The sequence below is a fragment of the Cervus canadensis genome, chromosome 6 (genome assembly GCF_019320065.1).
Source record: "Cervus canadensis isolate Bull #8, Minnesota chromosome 6, ASM1932006v1, whole genome shotgun sequence".
Classification (NCBI taxonomy): domain Eukaryota; kingdom Metazoa; phylum Chordata; class Mammalia; order Artiodactyla; family Cervidae; genus Cervus; species Cervus canadensis.
In genome coordinates this window covers 38,822,143-38,843,578 of record NC_057391.1, presented here as the reverse complement: position 1 = coordinate 38,843,578, position 21,436 = coordinate 38,822,143, and the positions used below count along the sequence as shown (strand labels likewise).

Sequence of the window (21,436 nt, the reverse complement as noted above, 5' to 3'; positions counted from 1 at the left end):
GCACACTTCCTGCCCTGCAGGAAACTCTGTGTTGCAGTTCATGACCCTGTCATTGGAATAAGCAACAGGACTTCCCATGCAACATCAAGCACAATTCTGGACTAACCAAAAAGAAAAAAACACCCTATAATTGCTATTTTTGTCTCTCTACGCCTTTATCCTTCAAATATGTGTCTCTAGCGTTTCTTCTAACACCAAAATTCTGGAATTCTAAAGTCAAAACTATTTAGCTGGATTCAAAAACTCTGCACAAGCTACTCTTCATGTCCTAATTACAAACAGTCCTTTGCAATTTAATCCAAAATTCCTCTTTTTCCATTTTTTTTTTTTTTTTTTTTGGCTGTGCTGCACAGCTTGCGGAAACTCCGTTGCCTGACCAGGGATTCAACCTGTGCCCTCGGCAGTGAAAGCACAGAGTACAAGCCACTGGATGGCCAGGGAATTCTCTTCTGTTTTCTCCTAATGGCAATGAAGACCAGCTTGTTTTAACACTGCATAAACTTAAAATCATCATGCTCTATACTTGTAAGGCACTATTATCACCTGACTTTCCTGTCTGCAAAGCAATGTTCCTTCATTAAACAATCACACACATGGCGTGTACTACACTGACAGTAGCTTTCCTCTTGGTTCCTGCAGCCAGCCCTTTAATCATTTTGGGGTGTGTGGGGTATTCCTCTGAAGACTCTCCAGGCTCCTAACATCTTTAAACTGGAGTCCAGGACTGGAGAATATGTTCACCAAAGAACCTGTAACACAAACATACATGCATGCATGCACATCAGCACACACACAGCCCACTGCCCTCCATTCTGGCCCCTGCCAGGGCTCTTTGAGGGTAAGCAATGGATGGTATTTCTGTGTTGTGTGAAGTTCAGTGTATTATGGACATGTAAACAACAACAAACACAACCACAGTGCTACTAGAATTTCAGTTTTGAATTTGGTAGTTGTGGGGAGGAAATCTCTGCTCACTCACAATTTTTTCATGTGGAAAAGCTACAGGCATTTTAGGCATTGTGTTTTAGCCAAATAACAAAAGCACTTTGAAATAAAGATTCCCAGGAGTATAGAAGCAATTACGTCCCACAAGGGCTGGGCGGTTTTTTTGTTCGTGACTGGCTTTCTGTTGACTCAGTCTGCACTTGTTTTGACAGCCACTCACAGTGCTTGGTGGGTAAAGCTGAGCTAATGCTCTTCATGGAAATTTTTACAAACACATAATCACCCAAACACAATATGCCTGAGCAGAGGACTCCCGCTCCAACAGATGTTCCTGACCAGGAGGAAGGGAGGGAAGTTAATTTTCCAAGTGGAGCATGCTGGTCCCAGAAATGAGCACAACAGATTGAAAGAAGAGATTTTCAAAGCTAGTTCAGCTCTTAGAAAGAAGCATGAGCCTTGCTTCTCTTGTACTGTGATAGTGATAATCACAACCCAAGCCACAGCACTCACGACCTCATTTACTCAACTTCTAATTGCCAAGCCCTAGACTGAGCACTTCACATCATTATTTTTTTCCTCCTCACAGTGAAGTGAAGTTAAATCGCTCAGTCGTGTCCGACTCTTTGCGACCCCATGGACTGTAGCCCACCAGGCTCCTCTGTCCATGGGATTCTCGAGGCAAGAATACTGGAGTGGGTTGCCATTTGCTTCTCCACTCCAGCTAAAAAAACTAAGACTCAGACAGGTTAAGTTATCTGTCTGAAGTAAGCCAGCTATTAAGTGGCTATGCCTGAATTCAAACCCAGTTCTAACTTCAAGAGTGCTCAGTCACTCATAGTATCTGACTCTTTGTGACCCTGTGGACTGTAGCCCGCCAGGTTACTCTGTCCATGGAATTCTCCAGGCAAAAATACTGGAGGGGATTGCCATGTCCTTCTCCAAAACATTTAATGGGGGTACCCAAATCTGAAGTCTGTAAATGAATTCATCTACAAGTGAGGTTATGGCAAAATCAACAAGAAGTGAATTGCCCTGATGGATAACACATTGATAGCTCAATCTCTTGGGAAATATGGCATCATCTGCATGGAGGATATGATTCATGACATCTATATGTTGGAAAATGTTTCAAAGAAGCAAGCAGCTTCCTGTGACCCTTTAAATTGTCTTCTCCAAAATAAAATAAAATAAAATAAATTGTCTTCTCCATGAAGAGGAACGAAGAAAAAGACCACCCATTTTGTAGAAGGTGGGGATGCTGGCAACAGGGAAGACTAGATCAACAGGCTTATTAGAAGGATGAACTAAGGTATCTACCATAATTATTTTTGCAATCCAGTCAGTTAATAAACAATTATTGCTTTCAAATTGAATAAAAAAAAGGAATGCTGATGTCCATTACCCCATGACTCTGATGTCAAATCAGATAGTATAATCCCCTGCCAATCCCCAATCACCATAACCTTTTCTCTCTCTCTCTTTCCCATCATCCTCTCTCCTCAATTTTCCTTCTCTTCCTTTTACTATAATACCTCTTTTTATATTTTTATAAAAGAATATGAACTTTGCATTCAGATGATCCTGCGTTCAAATCCAAGACTCATTTTCTTGTGTGACTTTGGGCAGATCATGTAATCTCTTTAAGCCTAAATTTCCCCAACTACAGAAAGAAGATAAAATCTTCTCCATTTCAGGTTGCTGAAAGAATGGAAACAGATAATATGTAGAAAGAGAGGACCAGGTCACTAGTAGACTAAACAAGAATAGTTTAATGTTGAGAGTCAGTGAGGCTTGGTGGACACGACATACAATTTAGAGTCAGACTGTCTTGGATTTGAATCCTTGCTTCACTACTTATTTACTGGCTAAATGACTCAGGCAAGCCTTGTAACCTTTCATGCCTCAGTTTCCTTATTTATAAAATGGAGTAAAAATATATGTTTGATAGACTTTGGGGAGAGAGTCAAATGAAATGATAAACATTTAGGATCTACAGGTGATTAACGAGGAAGCTGCCTCTCAGCAGAAGCAGCTGACTTGCTCTCTACAGGCTCAGATTTGTTGACACCTGATCTATGTGTTGAAATGTGTCACCATTAAGGACTGGAAAGTGCTAAAGCACTAAGGAATTTTAATCTTGAACTTATTTTTTGAGGCTGTAACAAAGCATAAACACAATGCAATGCAAAAGCCACCAGAGTAAGCAAGGGTCTAGTCCTGCTTGGGCATTAACTGCCTGTATAAGCCTATGTTAGTTATACATTGTATCTGGAACATAAAAGGGTTGGCCTAGAAGATGGGCCTTGTCTGAAAACATTTTTGATTGTCATAATTGGGACTACTACCAGCATCTAGAGAATAGAGGCCAGCAACACTGCTAAAGATCCTACAGTACCCAAGACAGATTCCTCACAACGAAGAATTACACAGCCAGAATATCAATAGTGCTGAGGTTGGGAAAGCCTGGCCTGGATGACTGCTAGGTTCCCTTCAAGCTCTAACACTCTAAAAGACCATGAGCAGGAGGCAGCACCAATACCAAATAGGTGACTTTTCATCAACATCTATCATGCAATGGTTTACGACGTTGCTCAAAATCCCCCTAAGACCAGTAGGGAAAATTTCAATGCAGATATCTGGGTATTTTGGAATCAGCGCTGTATTTCTGAGGGTGATGACAGTCCTTCCTTCAAAACAGGAGGTACAATCCTCCCGGGACTTGGTGCCTCACCCTTTGCAGTTAGAATCAATGTTTTCAAAGCCATAAGATTCCTTCGGGGCAAGAAAATTATTTACATGAGTCTGAATCAAGGTCAGATTACAAACCACAGCAGAGGTGAATCTTAAGTATTCAATACAGCAGGCTAAGTGAAGTAAGCCAGACTCAAAAGGCTACCTACTATTATATGACACTTATATAGCATTATGAAGCAGATAAAACTGTAGGGAAGAAAACATTTCCAGGGGCTAGGTGGTTAAGGAGAACAGTTTGACTACAAAGAGACATGGCAGATTTGGGGGATGATACACTATTTTATATACTTATTGTAGTGTAAGCTGTACAATTATATGTGCTTGCCAAAACTCATAGAACTGTACACTGTATACTAAATGGTGACTTATACCAAAATTATACTTCAGTAAGACTGGCCTCTCGCCACCCCTCCCCCATCCCCCAAAACATGATCAGAAAGACAGTAGAAAGGATTGCTGTATTTTGGGAGAGGAAGAACCAGATGACATATAAATTCTTTCCTATGCCAAGTCCTATTTTATAACAATCTGCCTCTCTTAACCCTGGTAACCTCAGAGCCATACTGATTAGCGTTAAAAGTCTGGGCTCCAATTTCTGTCAGAGATGAGTCCCTCCAAACAAATCAGGTGGAACTGAGTGTTGAGAACATTCTGGAAACTCTGGCCCTTCTCCAGCCTGTGACAGAGATTCCTTTCCTTCCCTCTCATATACTACCCAATGAATGCCTTAGACTTTTAGTAAACAAGCCAGAATAAGTTTTAGGAGGCACTGGTTTTATCTCTCTGCACAGGCTTCCTGTCCAAATTCCATTTGATCTTTCCACTGAATTTCAAATCAAGCAACAGAAGAGGAATCATATTTATGAATTCCCCTCCTCTATGAGATGGCTGGATGGCATCACCAACTCGATGGGCAGGAGTTTGAGTAAACTCTGGGAGTTTGTGATAGACAGGGAGGCCTGGCGTGCTGCAATTCATGGGGTCACAAAGAGTCGGACACAACTGAGCGACTGAACTGAACTGAACTGATGGGCTACTGGGTTTCCACTAGATAATTTTTACACACTTAAGCTACATAAATACAAAATATGAGCCTCAAAACAAAATTATACCTGTACACTGTACACTAAATGGTGGTTTTTGTTTTGTTTACATATACTTCCCAGATTATCTATCAAATGTTACACAAAATAGTTAATGTTTCTTATGTACAGAACAGTCCTAGGTATGCTATGGCCAAGAACAGAAGGAGCCATTGGAATGCTCACACTTTCTTCTAGAGACCACTGTCTTCGATGCCACAGATACAGTCACAACTGTGAACTGCTTTAGGAGTACCATCCTCTTATTTAAGAGTCAGTTCCTTTCCTGGCTCTTCTTGGAGGATCTCAGTGGAACAATATGAACACCAGTAAACCAGTTACCTCATACACGCTTGAGTATTGGGATAAAGTTCGAGGGTCACAAGACAAGCCTGGATCTGCAAGAGCCCTCATCCTCCAAAGGACAGAGAAGGCTTTGTCAGGGCCAGGTAATACCCACACTGCACCTGCTAAGCATTTATGGCAAATAAACTGTGACTACAAAAGTGAGGTGCTCATATCATAACAGAAGGGACCAATGAAAATAACAAATCCCACAGTGGTCTAGGGTCTTGTTTCCACATGGTCCCCTCAAAAGGGAAGGAATTACACTTCCATGGTTTAGAACTATCCAATCATCTTCAGAAGTCTGCACTAGCAGAAAAATCAGTCCCAGCAGACCTCAGAGATGTTACAGGTCTGGCTCCAGACCAACATAATAAAGTGAATAATTGCAACAAAGGCAGTCACATGAATTTTTTGGTTTCCAAGTACATACCAAAGACATATTTACACATATTGCCATTTACTAAGTGCAATAGCAGTATGTTTATAGACAATGAACAAATCTTAATTAGAAAATTCTTTGAGACTAAAAAATGCTAACCATCATCTGAGCCTTCAGTGAGTCATAGTGCTGACATGGCCAGAGATAACAAAAAAAATGGAATAATAATTTAAAAATTTAAATATTATGAGAATTACCAAAATGTCACACAGAGACACGAGGTAAACAAATGCTATGAAAAATGGCACAGACAGACTTACTCGATACAGAGTTGCCACAAATAGTCAATTTGTAAATAACGCAGTATCTATTAGGTGCAATAAAACCATATGTCATAAAATGAGGTATGCCTATGCTGTCCTCTAAATCACTCAAACTTGATAACACGGTTTCTTTAGCATAATTAGGGAAAGTTTCACAAAGGACTGAAATATTTAGCAGAAAACACACTTTGGCTTTTTATTCAAAGGCATATAGACTGATAGGCAATGGTTGTCTAGGGCTCCTCCCCAAATATATCCATTTTCAATACTTTTTTCCCAAGGACATATTCCTCTAGTATTCTCTTTCTCATGTAAGAAAGAACATATGAAAAGCCAAAGAAATTATTTTTCTAATTTTAGAAAGGACCCTGGTGGCTGCTAGGATAAGAGCTACTGTCTGTGGTCACAGAAGTGAATCAGGCAAGGCTTGCTGGCCATCTCAGGGACCAATGCATGACCTCTGACAGTGCTCCAACCAGGACAATGCTGCTGCTTCACAGAAACAGAAGTCCTGTGAAGACCCCCTTGACCAGACCTGCTGCCTTAGAAATGTGTGGGAAAGCTAAGCAGCAGGAAGGATGACCAACAGCGTTAGCCAGCAAAGGCTTAGCTCATCCTCTCAGTCCTCAGCAGATCTTCTGCAGATAACACTTCCCAGACCAAAACATCATTAGTTTCTGACCAACCTACCATAAGTAAGAAATAGCCAGGGCCCAGATTCCACATTAATTTCCCAATGATTATCCAATTATAAAGACCTTGAGAAAGTGAAGGAAAATGACATTACCACATCCTGAGATGCATACTGGGGATCCTCTGGGTTGACTGACCAGTAGCAGTAATCAAAGCCAAACGCCACAACCTTCTCTCGGGAGTCGCCAAAGCCATTAGGTCGACCGTCCACCTAGAATTAAACACAGGATCTAGTACCTTCTCTACTGTAATATCAGAATCAAAGCAGAGGCACTTGATTCCTCTGCTTGTAGATAGAGATACCTGGACTGATCATGAGAACCTTTATGATATCTACCTGAAAAGGGGGGAAAAAGTAACCTTTGTCTTCATCTGGTTAGGTACAATGAAGCACCAGAGAATTAAATGTCTATCATATTATCACATATCTACATACAAACCAGCCCTGTGAGGCGTAAGACCACTTGGGAGAAAAAACCTCTCCTTCCCTGGGCCTCTTCTTCTTACTATCATTTCTTCTCTGAGTATTTCTATAGAATATACCAGTAGTGCATGAGTAATTCAGTCCCTGGGCCTAACAGGCTCTGTCAACCTAGAGTTTTCACAGAGGTCTCTGGGGTATCCACCCCCAGAGAGCATGTTGGACAGAAGAGCTGGGCCAAATCCAACTGCTCCGTGTAGAAGAGGGCAGAGCCAAAGCTTGGAATTGTACCAACCTCCAGGTACTGGGGAGAGTGGCATTATTCACAGAAATGCCTATCTTATTACTTAATATTTAGATTCTGGACAGGGAAAAACAATCCCTTGAACTGGGTACTAAAACCCACAGTAGAATGAGGCTGACAGGATGATAAAGAGATTCTGAGTGGATAACTGGACTCAGAAAAGAGGATAGCTGGCCAGCAAGGTGAGCAGGGAGCAGATTAGAGTGTGATCTTGGCCAGGATTTATTCTTAAGAACCAAAAATATAAGCTCTCAGAACAAAGCAGCTGAAGTGATTAGGCAACAGAGATATAAATAAGAGACAGGAGATAATGAAAGGTCTTTTGTCCCTGGGGAGCTCCTGTTTAAAGTCTGACAGGTTTCTCTCTCAGCAGAGAGCTATTGACAAAAGGAAATGGATCACATCATGGGAGGAACACAAGAGTGGATGTGGCTGGGGGGACTGGGGTCCAGAAAACCCTCCTCCCGCAAGTCAGCTTCCTCAGCTGTCAGGAATGTCAAGTACCACCTGCAAGCTGACCACAGCGGCATTCACATGGCTGGCTTCCCTGTCCTCCACTCCTCAAGGCTCAGAAAGAAAGAATCCCTTCTACTTCCCCTGGCCTGGGAAAAGGAAGAATGGGATGGAGGAAATAAGCCAAAGGAAGTAGTAAGGGTGGGGAAGGAAGTTGCCAGTGTCTATCCAGTTGTGACTCAAATCAGTCAGATCTATGGAAGAATATTTACAGCAAGACTTGGGCTAGTGCCCAACTCTCTTCTGGGATCTAAAGTCTTTACTTGGCGTCACTATGACTAAAAATGAGTTCTGTATTAGCAGATGCATGCTAAAACCCCTGCTAATGCTTCTTGATGAAGTGATATCCAATAAGAGGATTGAGCCAAAGTCTAATAGGAGGTCAGGTGAGTTAAACATGTGCACAAATTGTCCCCCAACATGATTTAAGCTGGCCATGTATTTACTTTCAAAATCTCTACTATTAAAAAAAGAAAAAAAAATATCTACTACTGACCAGTTTCCAAAATAGCTGTACCCCATCTGGTAGAACTTGGGTTGCAGTAACTACATCCCTGGAACTTCTTCCCTGTTATATTTTTATATTTGCTTTGTGGTTGGTCAAAGTTCTTCCCACAATTCCCCTTATATGCCCTTTCCTCTTCCACTCCCCCTCTCTAAATGTATTTACATACACACCTTCACCCCAGAAGTCACTGTAATTAATACTAGCTCTTCAGGGGAAAGAAAAAGGAAAACAATTTCAGGCTTACCTTTAAATTCCTGATTTTTGCCACTTTGCCATTAACTTCCACGATAATTTTTCCCCCTTCTTTGATCTCCCTAGAAGCAAGACACAAACCCAGATGAGAGGAAATGTTGTTTTTTAAAATTAATCAGAAAAAGAGCAGCTGAGACCAGCACTATTGGGACAAAATGTTTCCCTACTGCTGTCTCCACAACCGGTGTGTCTGAAGCAGTCCCTGAGCTGGCATGCTTCTCTGGATTGTTAGAATTCGGCTTGGGAACAGTGAAGAGTCACTGTTATTGGGTACCCTCTATGTGCTAAGCATTGTATTAAGTACAGTATACACTATACTTCATTCTATGCTATCCTCTTAACACACCCTCCTGACATAGCTTCCTAACAGATCTTTTTTTTTTTTTTTTATAAATGGAAAACTAAGGCTGAGAAAAATTATGTAACTTGTCCAAGGTCACACGGCTAGCAGTGGCAGAGCCAGAATTTAAACCGAGATCTGTCTAACCACAAAGCCATATGGCTCAGAAATCAGGCTTGGGAAACCCTGAGAGTATCCGCAGCACACAGCATGGCATCATTTCTCATTTTCTCTCATATTTTGAGCACAAAAAATAATGAAAAAGGTTTCAGAGTCCTTTCTGTTGAGACCTGAGAACATATTTCCTAAATTCTTTACTTATATTATCTTCTTAAGTCAGAATAACAGCCAAGATCCTTAAGGATCTTCCTAAATTGTAGTCATGTAGTAACACTTCTAACAACTAAACAACCCCTAAATTCACTTTAAGGGCTTAATCCAAGTGATTCATATACCTGAAGCCCAAAATGAATGGAATACACTCCATTCTAGATATGAAATCTTTTTTCACAACATAAAGAGCTTTAGCTAAGATGCTTAAGGCCAGGGACTTCCTGGTGGTCCAGAGGTTAGGCATCTGCCTTCCAATGCAAGGAGATGTGGGTTCAATCCCTGGTCTGGGAAGATTCCACATGCTGTGGGGAAACTACTGAGTCCATGTGCCTCGCTTAAGATCTGACACAGTCAAATAAATAAATAAATATTTTAAAATAAAGTGCTCAAGGCCAGAATATTAACAGATGGGAGTTAACTCACTGGCACTTTCTACTACAGTGAAAACTATCAATTAAATTATTCCTGGCCTGGGACCTGAAAGTTGAGAAAATATGTTCAGTGTCCTTTTTATCCTCCCTCTGGGGTCCCAGGATGTGGCCTGGAGGACTTGGGGAGAGGGGATGGCAAGGGATACACAGTGAGACAGGGGTCTTTAGATTTAAGATTGTTTTTGTAAACTAGTCAGTGTATTTGGAATAAAGTCCTGGAAAAAAAATTTCCTTCTCCCAGGTGGATGGCATTCCTGTTACTTAAATTTCCTCAAGGCTCTGATGCTCTTTCTTTCACATTTCATACTAGACAGAACTTAAGGCAGTAGGGATATACTTTGTCCCCCAGGATTATAAAACTGCATCCCCTGCCCCTAGCTCTCCTAAAGAAAATCTTTCAGTTTTGGTATTAAGATCATTTTTTTTTCCCTTCTGCTTTTAAAAGTAGGTTTTACTCTCCCTTTACCCACTATAAAATACACAGGCTATAGTAAAATTGAGCAACAAAGAAAGTAAGGGGAAAAACTTTTGCAAATCTATTTAATCTAATTTTTTTAAGTGAGCCCTTTCTTAAGGATTCACCTAGGACTCTAGCATAAAGCAGCCAAAATAAAAAAGGGTCTTGAACTTGACCTCTTGACAAAAGGATATGACACTATAGTTGGTGAGATGCCACCCCTTCCCTGCCTGGCCCATTGCCATTGGTAACCTAGTGGTTCCAAAATATTCTAAAACAAAATGAAGACAAAGTTGAGCAGGAGAAAGAAAGAACACCAACCTCAACAGGGCAGTTGACTGCACAGAGTTCAAAGAAGTCTGCTGAGGCTACCACCATTTAGCCTCTGGGGCCTGAATTCTACTAATAGGCATTCATTCCTTAGGGTTAAAGGTTTTGCACAGGAATAAATCCTCAGTTACAAGTTGACTCCTAGGACAGTTTCTCAAAGTGTGGTCCACAGGCTTCACTCATCAGAATTATAGGAGGTGGTGGAGCTAGTTAATTTGAATTCCTCTTAACAAGTTGTATTATAACAAGCTCCCCAGGTTAACTGTATGTATCCTATAATTTGAAAATCACTGTCTTAGAAAATAGCCAAGCCATTTCCACTTGTTATCTACTCATTTATAAAATTTACAAAGACAGCTAAGAACAAGGAGGAATAAAAATAGCTGTTAAAAATTATATAGCTAGCATTTTATCAGACACTTAAAAGCAGCCAGGCTCTAAGTATTTTTAATGTATCCTTTCATTTAATCTTCACAAAAAACCATTGAAGTAGTTATACTATTTCACAGGTTTTTTTTTTTTATTTCACAGATTTAAAAAGAAGAGCACATAAAGGGAATATAGTTCATGATAATTACCTTTTTGCAAGGGCAGTGGAAAGTGTTCCAGAGCCTACAGTATTGGCCAATATGTTCTGTCAATGATGAATGATTTGGGACAAACAAGCGGCAGCATCTTACAATAAGACACAGATTTTCTGATTATGGGAAACAACTGTGTGGTAAAAAGGAGCACACTAATACCATTTTCCATATTATCATTTTACTGATGGTCTGTACTAGTCCTACTAAGCAAACAGGCATTTGAGAAAGAAGTGCAATTTTTCTGTAATCTCAGGAAGGAGCAGCTTAGTCTGGTGAATGGAATCTTGGCTCTATCTACTTTTAGATCTTTAACAAGATCATTTTCTCATCTGGAAAAATAAAAAGTGGAAGCTTGAGCTCCAAGATTTATTTCCAAGTAACACATAAGATCCAATGACTTTGTTAACTGAATCTGTGCTGATCACTTTTTTGAAGGCTGAGACAAATCACATAATCAGTAAATAGCCTATATTGAGATGAGCCTCAGTGAAGGTGGTGGAAGTTAACAAACCCTGGAATACAGTGTGGTGAGAAGAGGGGAATAGTTTGGACTTCTTAGCTGGGGTCATGCTGGGTTTATTCATCCCGGCTCCTGAATCTTCAGCAGGTTATAATCCTCTCATATCTGGGTAACTGCAGTCTTGCCCTTCTACCCCTTGCTGCTCAAGGCTCTTAACCTGAGCTAAAAGTTAATAAGCTTTTCAGACTTCCCTAGTGGTTAGTGGTTGAGAACCTGCCTGCCAATGCAGGCGATGCAGGTTCGATTCCTGGTTCGGGAAGATTCAACAAGCCTGTGCACCACAACTACTGCACCTGCGCTCTAGAGCCCATGCTCCAAAACATAATAAACCACCTCAATGAGAAACCCGCTGGCCACAACTAGAGAAAGCCCACTCACATTAGTGAAGACCCAGGACAGCCAAAATAATAATAAATAAGATTAAAAAGTTAACAAGCTTTTGTGCCCTTCTTTTCCCTTCACTTTTGTTTGACATGTTATTCTCTACTGTGGCTGCCAAACTCTTGTCAACTCTTCATTGTAGCATGTGGGATCTAGTTCCAGACCAGGGATCGAAATCAAACCCCCTGCGTTAGGAATGCAGGATCTTAGCCAATGGACCACCAGTGAAGTTTCCATTGTACCACTTCTGTCTTTTCCTACTTTTTTGTCCCTTTCCCTTATCACACTGCTCTCATTATTCTGTCAGCTGTGAGGCTTTTCAAGCCAATCACCTCCAGTCAGGACAAACATAGACCCTGCTGTGCTGTGGTGCTGTGCTTAGTCGCTCAGTGAACTCTGTCCAACTCTTTGTGTCCCCATGAACCAGAGCCCACCAGTTTCCTCTATCCACGGGATCCTCAAGGCAAGAATACTGGAGTGAGTTGCCATGCCCTCCTCAAGAGGATCTTCCCAACCCAAGGATCGAACCCCAGTCTCCCACATTGCAGGCAGATTCTTTACCATATGAGCCACCAAGGAAGCCCTGCTCCTGCTAGAACCGAATTTTGTTCTGAGAGACAATGTCTTTTTCTGACTGCTCTGTCCAATTTTCAAGCCATCTTGTGTCCTGGAAATTTTTTAAACCTCCCAAATAGTTCCAATATGTGCCTTCAGGTCCCAAACCACATTCTGCCAGGTTTATCTCCTACCACTCACCTCCCTCCACACAGCCTCTCCTCAAAAGCCCTAAACTTTTCTGTTTCCTAAGAGCCTAAGTCCTTTGCTCTGTATTCTCACAGAATGCTCTCTACACCTTCTCCTCCACCTGTCAGCAAACCAACAACTCTTTCAAAAGCGTTTGGGTTCAAACACCAAGCCTTCTGTGAAGCCTTTCCTGACTTTCCAAACATGTGAGTGGAAAAATCAGTAAGAAGGGAAAGAAATTATGGACCCTGGATACCTTAACAGCTGAGGAGTGTAGGATCAGATTCCCACATGAAAAAATGGGAACTGGCTACACTGAGGGAAGGGCTTAGAATGGCTTCCCCCGACTTCACACTTCTGAAGTCGCCCACAGAACGAAACCACGATCTCTCTGAGCTTCAATTTCCCTCTTATGCCTTACAACCTGCTTTCCTCCACTTCTTCACAGAGAAACTCATGTGCACGCAGAAACTCACGATTCTCCCTCAGTCCTTACAGGTACTCCAGAGCCATCAGGAAGAGACAGTAGACCGCCGACCCCTCTCCCCACATAGAGATACTTCCCAGCCCTTCTCAGCGTATCCAGAAAGGCTCAAGCTGTGCATCAAAACTTGAGCCGCACGCGGTCCCCCAAAATTCCTGCCGTGACACAGGGACTCCGGGCACACGGACAGGACAGACCACCCTGAGGCTTTCCACTAAGTGCTCCCCGCCAGGGCACTAATCTAAAACCCAACCCAAGCCAGGCCTTGTCCCGGCCAGGCCTTTACGGTTTCCGGATGCTGGCCCCTTGGGCCACTTTGTGTCTGATTTCTCCGCGCCAGACTCACTGAAGGGAGAGGCGGGGACCTCGCCTTCCTTTCAGCTCACTTGACGCCTCAGGCGCCCCCTCCCGCCCAGACTCACCTCTTGCTGAGGGGCCGGACCCTCACCGCCACCCGCACGTGGGCCATCCGTCGGCCACGGCTCAAACCCCGCAGGTCTGCCCAGCTGCAGCATCCCGGGACCCAGCCCCAAGCCAAGCCAAGCCCCAGCCCAGCCCCAACCTAGGTCCAGCCCCGCCTGCCCCACGCGCCTCACAGGACGACCCTGCCCATATGCGGGCCGACGCCTGGCCGGGGTGGTGCCTGCCGAGCCTCGACCAATCCTGAGCTGGGTGGGCGGGAGGACGCCCCGGCGGCCCCGCCTCGCTCCGCCCACGCGCCTCTCGGGACGGCCTCTCCCAAGAGCCGGCCGGAAGCCCAGCCAGGCCTGAGGAGCCTGGACCAATCCTAAGACTCGCGGTCGGGGTGGTGTAGATCCTGGCTGGGTAAGGCTGGCTCCCGCTTGGGAGAAACTAGCTTTTGTTTTCCCAGTGTCCGAAGCACTACAAAGTCGAGTAAATTCGTTAACACCAGACAGTTTACAGAGTCTTCGTTTAGTACGTTTAGTAATGTACTAAATGCTTTATTCTCTGCGTTGGCCTGATCTGTCAATTCTGTGGTTAAATTTTTAGGGGCAGAAATGAAGTGGGGAACACCGATGTTTTTGCTGTTCCCTTCTAGGGGCATTGTCTTTCCTTTAAGAGGCACTGGATTCGGAGTTTAGGGTTCACTGGCGAGCTTCTCTAGATTGTGCTGGAAGCTCAGCGCCACACTAACAGAGTTTGTGACCTTGTAGGGAATACCATCGGACGGAACTGGTTCATTAATTCATCCAAGAAGTAGCTGAGTACCTGCTCAGAGTCAAGTGCTGTTCTAAGGCGCTGAGGATACAGTCCTAACCTTCGTGGAAATTAGAATCCACAGGGAAGGGAAGAGAGAGTAAATACGTGAATATGTGATATCCCGAATGGTGCTAAATGAAACTTTTTGGAAAAAGCTCGGTAAGGAAATTCCGTAATGGTCTCTGTGTGTATGTAGGGAGAAAGGTGCTACTTTATATAGGGTTTCAGAAACCGTATGTGTGTTGGAGGGAGGAGCACTTGCAGGTATTAGTTTATATATTTAACAAGTATTTCCTAAGTAGTCATATATTATGATCAAAGTCATAGCAGTGAAGAAAATAGGCAAACCTCTGACCTCATGCAGCTTGGTGAGAGAAACTAATAATAAGTAAAACAATTTAAGTAAAATGTATATCAGATTAGCTAAGGAGTGAAAATAAAGCAGAAAGGGGTAGGAAGTATAATATGGCCAGGGAAGGCCTTGAGAATGTGACGCTTGGGAAAAATCTGAAGGTTGTAAAAGAAGAGTGATGCTGTTCTGTGGAAGGGCAGTTTCAGACACAGGGAACAGACCCTGAACTTGGTAAAAACCTGGAATGTTAGAGGAACGGTAGGAAAGCCAGTGGGGATAGCATGGAGTGACAGAGGGAGAAAATCATAGAGGTAGCATGAGGCCATGGTAAAGCCTTTGGATTTTAAGTAAAATTATTCTCAATCATAAAAAAGAGTGAAATAATGCCATTTTCTGCAACATGGATGGACCAAGAGATTGTCATACTGAGTGAAGTAAGTCAAACAAAGACAAATAACATATGATATCACTTATATGTGAAATCTAAAAGAATGGTACAGATGAACTTAGTTACAAAACAGAAATAGAGTTCAGTTCAGTTCAGTCGCTCAGTCGTGTCCAACTCTTTGTGACCCCATGAATCGCAGCACGCCAGGCTCAAACTCATGTCCATCGAGTCAGTGATGCCATCCAGCCATCTCATCCTTTGTCGTCCCCTTCTCCTCCTGCCCCCAATCCCTCCCAGCATCAGGGTCTTTTCCAGTGAGTCAACTCTTGGCATGAGGTGGCCAGAGAATTGGAGTTTCAGCTTCAGCATCAGTCCTTCCAATGAACACCCAGGACTGATCTCCTTTAGGATGGACTGGTTGGATCTCCTTGCAGTCCAAGGGACTCTCAAGAGTCTTCTCCAACACCACGGTTCAAAAGCATCAATTCTTCTGTGCTCAGCTTTTCTTCACAGTCCACCTCTCACATCCATACATGACCACTGGAAAAACCATAGCCTTGACTAGATGGACCTTTGTTGGCAAAGTAATGTCTCTGCTTTTTAATATGCTATCTAGGTTGGTCATAACTTTCCTTCCAAGGAGTAAACGTCTTTTAATTTCATGACTGCAGTCACCATCTGCAGTGATTTTGGAGCCCCCCAAAAATGAAGTCTGACACTGTTTCCACTGTTTCCCCATCTATTTGCTATAAAGTGATGGGACCAGATGCCATGATCTTAGTTTTCTGAATGTTGAGCTTTAAGCCAACTTTTTCACTCTCCTCTTTCACTTTCATCAACAGGCTTTTTAGTTCCTCTTCACTTTCTGCCATGAGGGTGGTGTCATCTGCATATCTGAGGTGATTGATATTTCTCCCCGCAACCTTGATTCCAGCTTGTGCTTCCTCCAGCCCAGCATTTCTCATGATGTGCTCTGCATATAAGTTAAATAAGCAGGGTGACAATATACAGCTTTGATGTATTCCTTTTCCTATTTGGAACAAATCTGTTGGTCCATGTCCAGTTCTAACTGTTGCTTCCTGACCTGCATATAGGTTTCTCAAGAGGCAGGTCAGGTGGTCTGGTATTCCCATCTCTTTCAGAATTTTCCACAGTTTCTTGTGATCCACACAGTCAAAGGCTTTGGCATAGTCAATAAAGCAGAACTAGATGTTTTTCTGGAACTCTCTTGCTTTTTCGATGATCCAGCAGATGTTGGCAATTTGATCTCTGGTTCCTCTGCCTTTACTAAAATCAGCTTGAACATCTGGAAGTTCATGGGTTCATGTATTGCTGAAGCCTGGCTTGGAGAATTTTGAGCATTACTTTACTAGCATGTGAGATGAGTGCAATTGTGCGGTAGTTTGAACATTCTTTGGGATTGCCTTTCTTTGGGATTGGAATGGAAGCAGCCATAGGTATACATATATCCCCTCCCTATTGAAACTTCCTCCAATCTCCTTCCTTATCCCACCCCTCAAGGTTGATACAGAGCCCCTGTTTGAGTTTCCTGAGCCATACAGCAAATTCCTGTTGGCTCTCTGTTTTACATATGGTAATGTAAGTTTCCATGTTACTCTTTCCATACATCTCACCCTCTTCTCCCCTCTCCCCATGTCCATATGTCTATTTTCTGTTTCTCCACTGTTGCCCTGTAAGTAAATTCTTTAGTACCATTTTTCTAGATTCCGTATACATGCATTAGAATATGGGATTTATCTTTGTCTTTCTGACTCACTTCACTCTGTATCATAGGTTCTAGGTTCATCCATCTCATTAGCACTGACTCAACTGTGTTCCTTTTTATGGCTTAGTAATATTCCATTGTGTATATGCACCACAACTTTATCCATTCATTTCTCAATGGACATCTAGGTTGCTTCCATATACTAGCTATTGTAAATAGTGCTGCAGTAAACAATGGGATACACGTGTCTCTTTCAATTCTGGTTTCCTCAGGATATGTGACTAGGAGTGGGATTGCTGGGATATATGGTGGTTTTATTCCTAGTTTTTTAAGGAATCTCCATACCATCTTCCATAGTGGCTGTATCAATTTACATTCCCACCAGCAGTACAAGAGCATTCCCTTTTCTCCACACCCTCTCCAGCATTTATTGTTTGTAGACATTTTGATGATGCCCATTCTGACTGGTATGAGGTGATATCTCATTGTAGTTTTAATTTGCATTTCTCTAATAATGAGCAATGTTGATCATCTTTTCATGTGTTTGTTAACCATATGTATGTCTTCTTTGGAGAAATGTCTGTTTAGGTCTTTTCCCCACTTTTTGATTGGTTTGTTTGTTTTTCTGGCATTGAGTTGTATGAGCTGCTTGTATATTTTGGAAATTAATCCTTTGTCAATTATTTCATTTGTTGTTATTTTGTCTCATTCTGAGGGTTGTCTTTTCACCTTGCTTATAGTCTCCTTTGCTGTGCAAAAGCTTTTAAGTTTAATCAGGTCCCACTTGTTTACTTTTGTTTTTATTTCCATTACTCTAGGAGGTGAGTCATAGAGGATCTTGCTTTAATTTATGTCATTGAGTGTTCTGCCTCTGTTTTCCTTTAAGAGTTTTATAGTTTCTGGTCTTACATTTACATTTTTAATCTATTTTGAGTTTATCTTCGTGTATGGTGTTAGGAAGTGTTCTAATTTCATTCTTTTACATGTAACTGTCCAGTTTTCCCAGCACCATTTATTGAAGAGGCTCATTGACTTTTGACTCAGCTCCAATAGCCTCTGCTGCTGCTGCTGCTAAGTCACTTCAGTCGTGTCCGACTCTGTGCGACCCCAGAGACGGCAACCCACCAGGCTCCCCCATCCCTGGGATTCTCCAGGCAAGAACACTGGAGTGGGTTGCCATTTCCTTCTCCAATGCATGAAAGTGAAAAGTGAAAGTTAGGTTGCTCAGTCGTGTCTGACTCTTAGCAACCCCATGGACTGTAGCCTACCAGACTCCTCCATCCATGGGATTTTCCAGGCAAGAGTACTGGAGTAGGGTGCCATTGCCTTCTCCAGTAGCCTCTGCTAGCTTTCTTTATTTCTGACATGACAGGAAGTTACAGGTGTATCTTGAACATGTTCCAAGTGTGATATAGGCCTTTTCTTCAAGGATTTCTGCTTCCTTTTATGTCTTTATTTTTTAATTAAAAAAATTTAAATTGTAATAATTTAATGAATTTTTAACATATAATTGACATGTTAGTTTATGTAAGGCCACGAGATAAGATAAATTTAAGAGGATTGAAACCATATCAGACATCTTTTCTGACCACAATGGTATGAAACTAAAAAGCAATTATAAGAAGAAAACTGGAAAATTCACAAATATGTGATTAAACAACATGCTACTGAATAACAAATGGGTCAGAGAAGAAACCAAAGAAAAAAATGTAAAAAATTTAAGACAAACATAACAAACATAATAAACATAAAAAAACTTATGAAATACAACAAAACAGCTGTAAGAGGGAAGTTCATAGCAAAAAATGCCTACTTAAAGAAATAAGGAATATCTCAAATAACCTACTTTTGCACCTGAAGGAGTAGGAAATTTCATTTCCATGCTTTTTAGTTTATATGTATACTATACATACTATATATACAATATATTTTTTATCCTTCCCCCTTTCTTACATAAGCAGTAACATGCATACTATTCTGACTTTGGTTTTGTTTGTTTGTTTTGGCTTTTTGGCTGCTCTGCATAGCTTAGTTCCCCGAATGGGGACTGAACCCAGGCCACAACGGTGAATGCACTGAGTCTTAACCACTGGGCCTCTGGGTGATTCCTGACTCTGACTTTGTTTTATACTTTACAGTGTATCCTGTGGACCACTTCCTGTCAGTATATAGAGATATACCTCATTCCTTTCTACATCCTCATGGTGCTCTATGTGGGTGTCCATGGTTTATATTATCATCATCATTCCCTTACTAATAGCAAATCTTATTGTTTCCAGTCTTTTGGTATTAGAAATATTCCTGGTGTAAGTAGCCATATACATACATCTTTTCTTATTTTTGCCAGCATGTCTTTGCAGTAGGTTCCTGAAAGTAGAACTACTGAGTCCAAAAGGAAATGCTTATACACGTAACCTAAATATTCCCGTTTTCTTCTGTAGGACTTCCCTGACTCAGAAGGTAAAGAATCTGCCTACGATGCAGGAGGCCCACATTCAACCCCTGGGTCAGGAAGATCCCTCAGAGAAGGGCATGGCAACCCACTACAGTATTCTTGCCTAGAGAATTCCATGGACAGAGGAACCTGGCAGGCTACAGTCCATGGGGTTGCAAAGAGTTGGACACGACAGCGAATAACACTTTTTCTCCTCCGTAGGGACTATATGATTGATTTTTGCATTTCCATCAGCAATACTGAGCATTCCTGTTTTTCCACAGCCTCATCAGCAGAGTATTTCGACAAACTTTCGAATTTATGCCAATTAGATAGGTGAGAAAAAAGCACCTTAAGAAGTTTTAATCTGAATTTCCTTTGTTAGAAATGAAGTTACAGTTTTGAGATTTAACCAAGCTAGCTTTCTCCCTCTGGACTTCTTAAAGTGACCTCACTGTGATTTATAAGGTAAAGTTTCAGGGGATCCAGAATGGTTTCCTTAACTAAGTTCCATCATATCCAGTTCATATTTTTGGAACATACTGCCTGAAGGAATAAAAGGAATAGCTTAAAAAGGGAGTTATCAAAATCACCTTTGTTTTGGTTATATCTAATAACAGCAATGACTTTCAATTATTATGTACTAGTGACTGATTGGTTTTTATGCATTATCTCATTTACTCTTCCCAAGAACCCATGAAGTAGGTAGTTATCATCTCATTTCAGAGATGAGGAAAGTGAGACTAAGTAAGTTAGAAAGAATATACAGCTAGTAAATGGTGGGACTTGGATTCAAAACCAGATCTAATTTGCCTTTGCTATTACTCTCCATAATGTAGTAGCTAAAGACAGCTCTGTCTCTAAATCTCTGAATTTGGGGTTGGAGATGGAAAGAATATAAGATGAGCTTGGAGAGAAAAGGCAGCTCAGATTACTGATACACTATTCAGTGATTCCCACCTATCATCAGGTTTTCTGCAGAAAGCCTTCCATCCAGCAAAGTTTTTCAAGTAAATCTTCATTGACCAGGGTAAATTTTTATGCCCCACAAAAGGTAAGACTCGGAAAAGAAAATGTAAGTTACAGAAAATTTTATTAGTATCTACTGATCAAAAATAAGTATATGTTGCCATCTTGAGGTAAATTAATTTTTGACAAGGAAGCATATTGAGTCTGAGTAGGGTCTTCTTGAAAATGTAATCTCACCACAGCCTTCAGGAAATGAATGACTTTTCCTTTTTACTAGACTTCTACATTAAAGTGATTCAAAGTCTCAAGTAAGATATTTGACTCCTGTTTTGGTACCCTAAATTTGGGTAGTGCAACCTTGGAGGTCTATAGTCTCCTAGGAAAAGTTCATAAATTGCTAATGGGACTCCTGCTCTTACCACATCCTAATGTAAATCTTTTCCTACAAACATTTATGTGGTTTTTCCAAAAGAAGAGAAAATATAACTTGGAAATGGTGAGAAAGGAAAAAAAAAAAAAAGGCAAAATAAAAAGAACTCTAGAACGTGATCTGCTTATCTTGACTTATACTAATTTCTAAGATAAACTTAATTACTTGAGTAGATTCCCCAAATTGCAGAATAAATCTCGTATAAACTCATATTTTACAGGGATTACCTCAGGAAATTCCATAATACATTGATTAATTTTATTAATATCTCAACTCTATATTTTGCCTGTCAGGAAACCCTTTGGGTTTTCCTGTTCCTCAGACTATTTTCCTAACTATATGGAACATTGAGAAGATAACAGGGGTCAGGTCGGCAGAATCACAAATCAGGGCAAGGGGTAAAATAAGAAAAAATGCTGGAAAAATCAGGCAGCAACTCAATTTCTTCAGAATGGTCTTCATAAAGTAGCATCATTCTTGTGTTAGAAGTGAATTCACAACTCTCACACACCTAGTGTAAGTAGAAAAACACTCAGAACTATTTTTGTTTGGTTGGTTTTATTGATAGTATCTGGGGCTTCCCTTGGGCTTCCCCGGTGGCTTAACGGTAAAGAATCCGCCTGCAGTGCAGGAGACACAGAAGACTCGATTTCAATCCCCGGGTCGGGAAGATCCCCTGGAGGGCAGGGCCACCCACTCCAGTACTCTTGTCTGGAGAATCCCATGGACTGAGGAGCCTGGTGGGTTACAGTTCACAGGGCCACAGAGCCAGACACGACTGAAGCAACCG

The 21,436-nt window shown here is 41.6% G+C and overlaps 1 protein-coding gene across 1 annotated transcript in view; it reads right to left on the bottom strand.

Annotated features, from left to right (window-relative positions):
- The window catches only part of STARD9 (StAR related lipid transfer domain containing 9), a 118,985-nt gene extending 105,286 nt beyond the window's left edge, over positions 1-13,699 (bottom strand). Inside the window, 3 exon segments of the mRNA XM_043471591.1 lie at positions 6,619-6,735; positions 8,515-8,584; positions 13,549-13,699. Of these exon segments, the coding sequence (XP_043327526.1) occupies positions 6,619-6,735; positions 8,515-8,584; positions 13,549-13,595 (234 nt within the window). The 5' untranslated portion in view covers positions 13,596-13,699.
- Between the last annotated feature and the right edge of the window lie 7,737 nt (positions 13,700-21,436).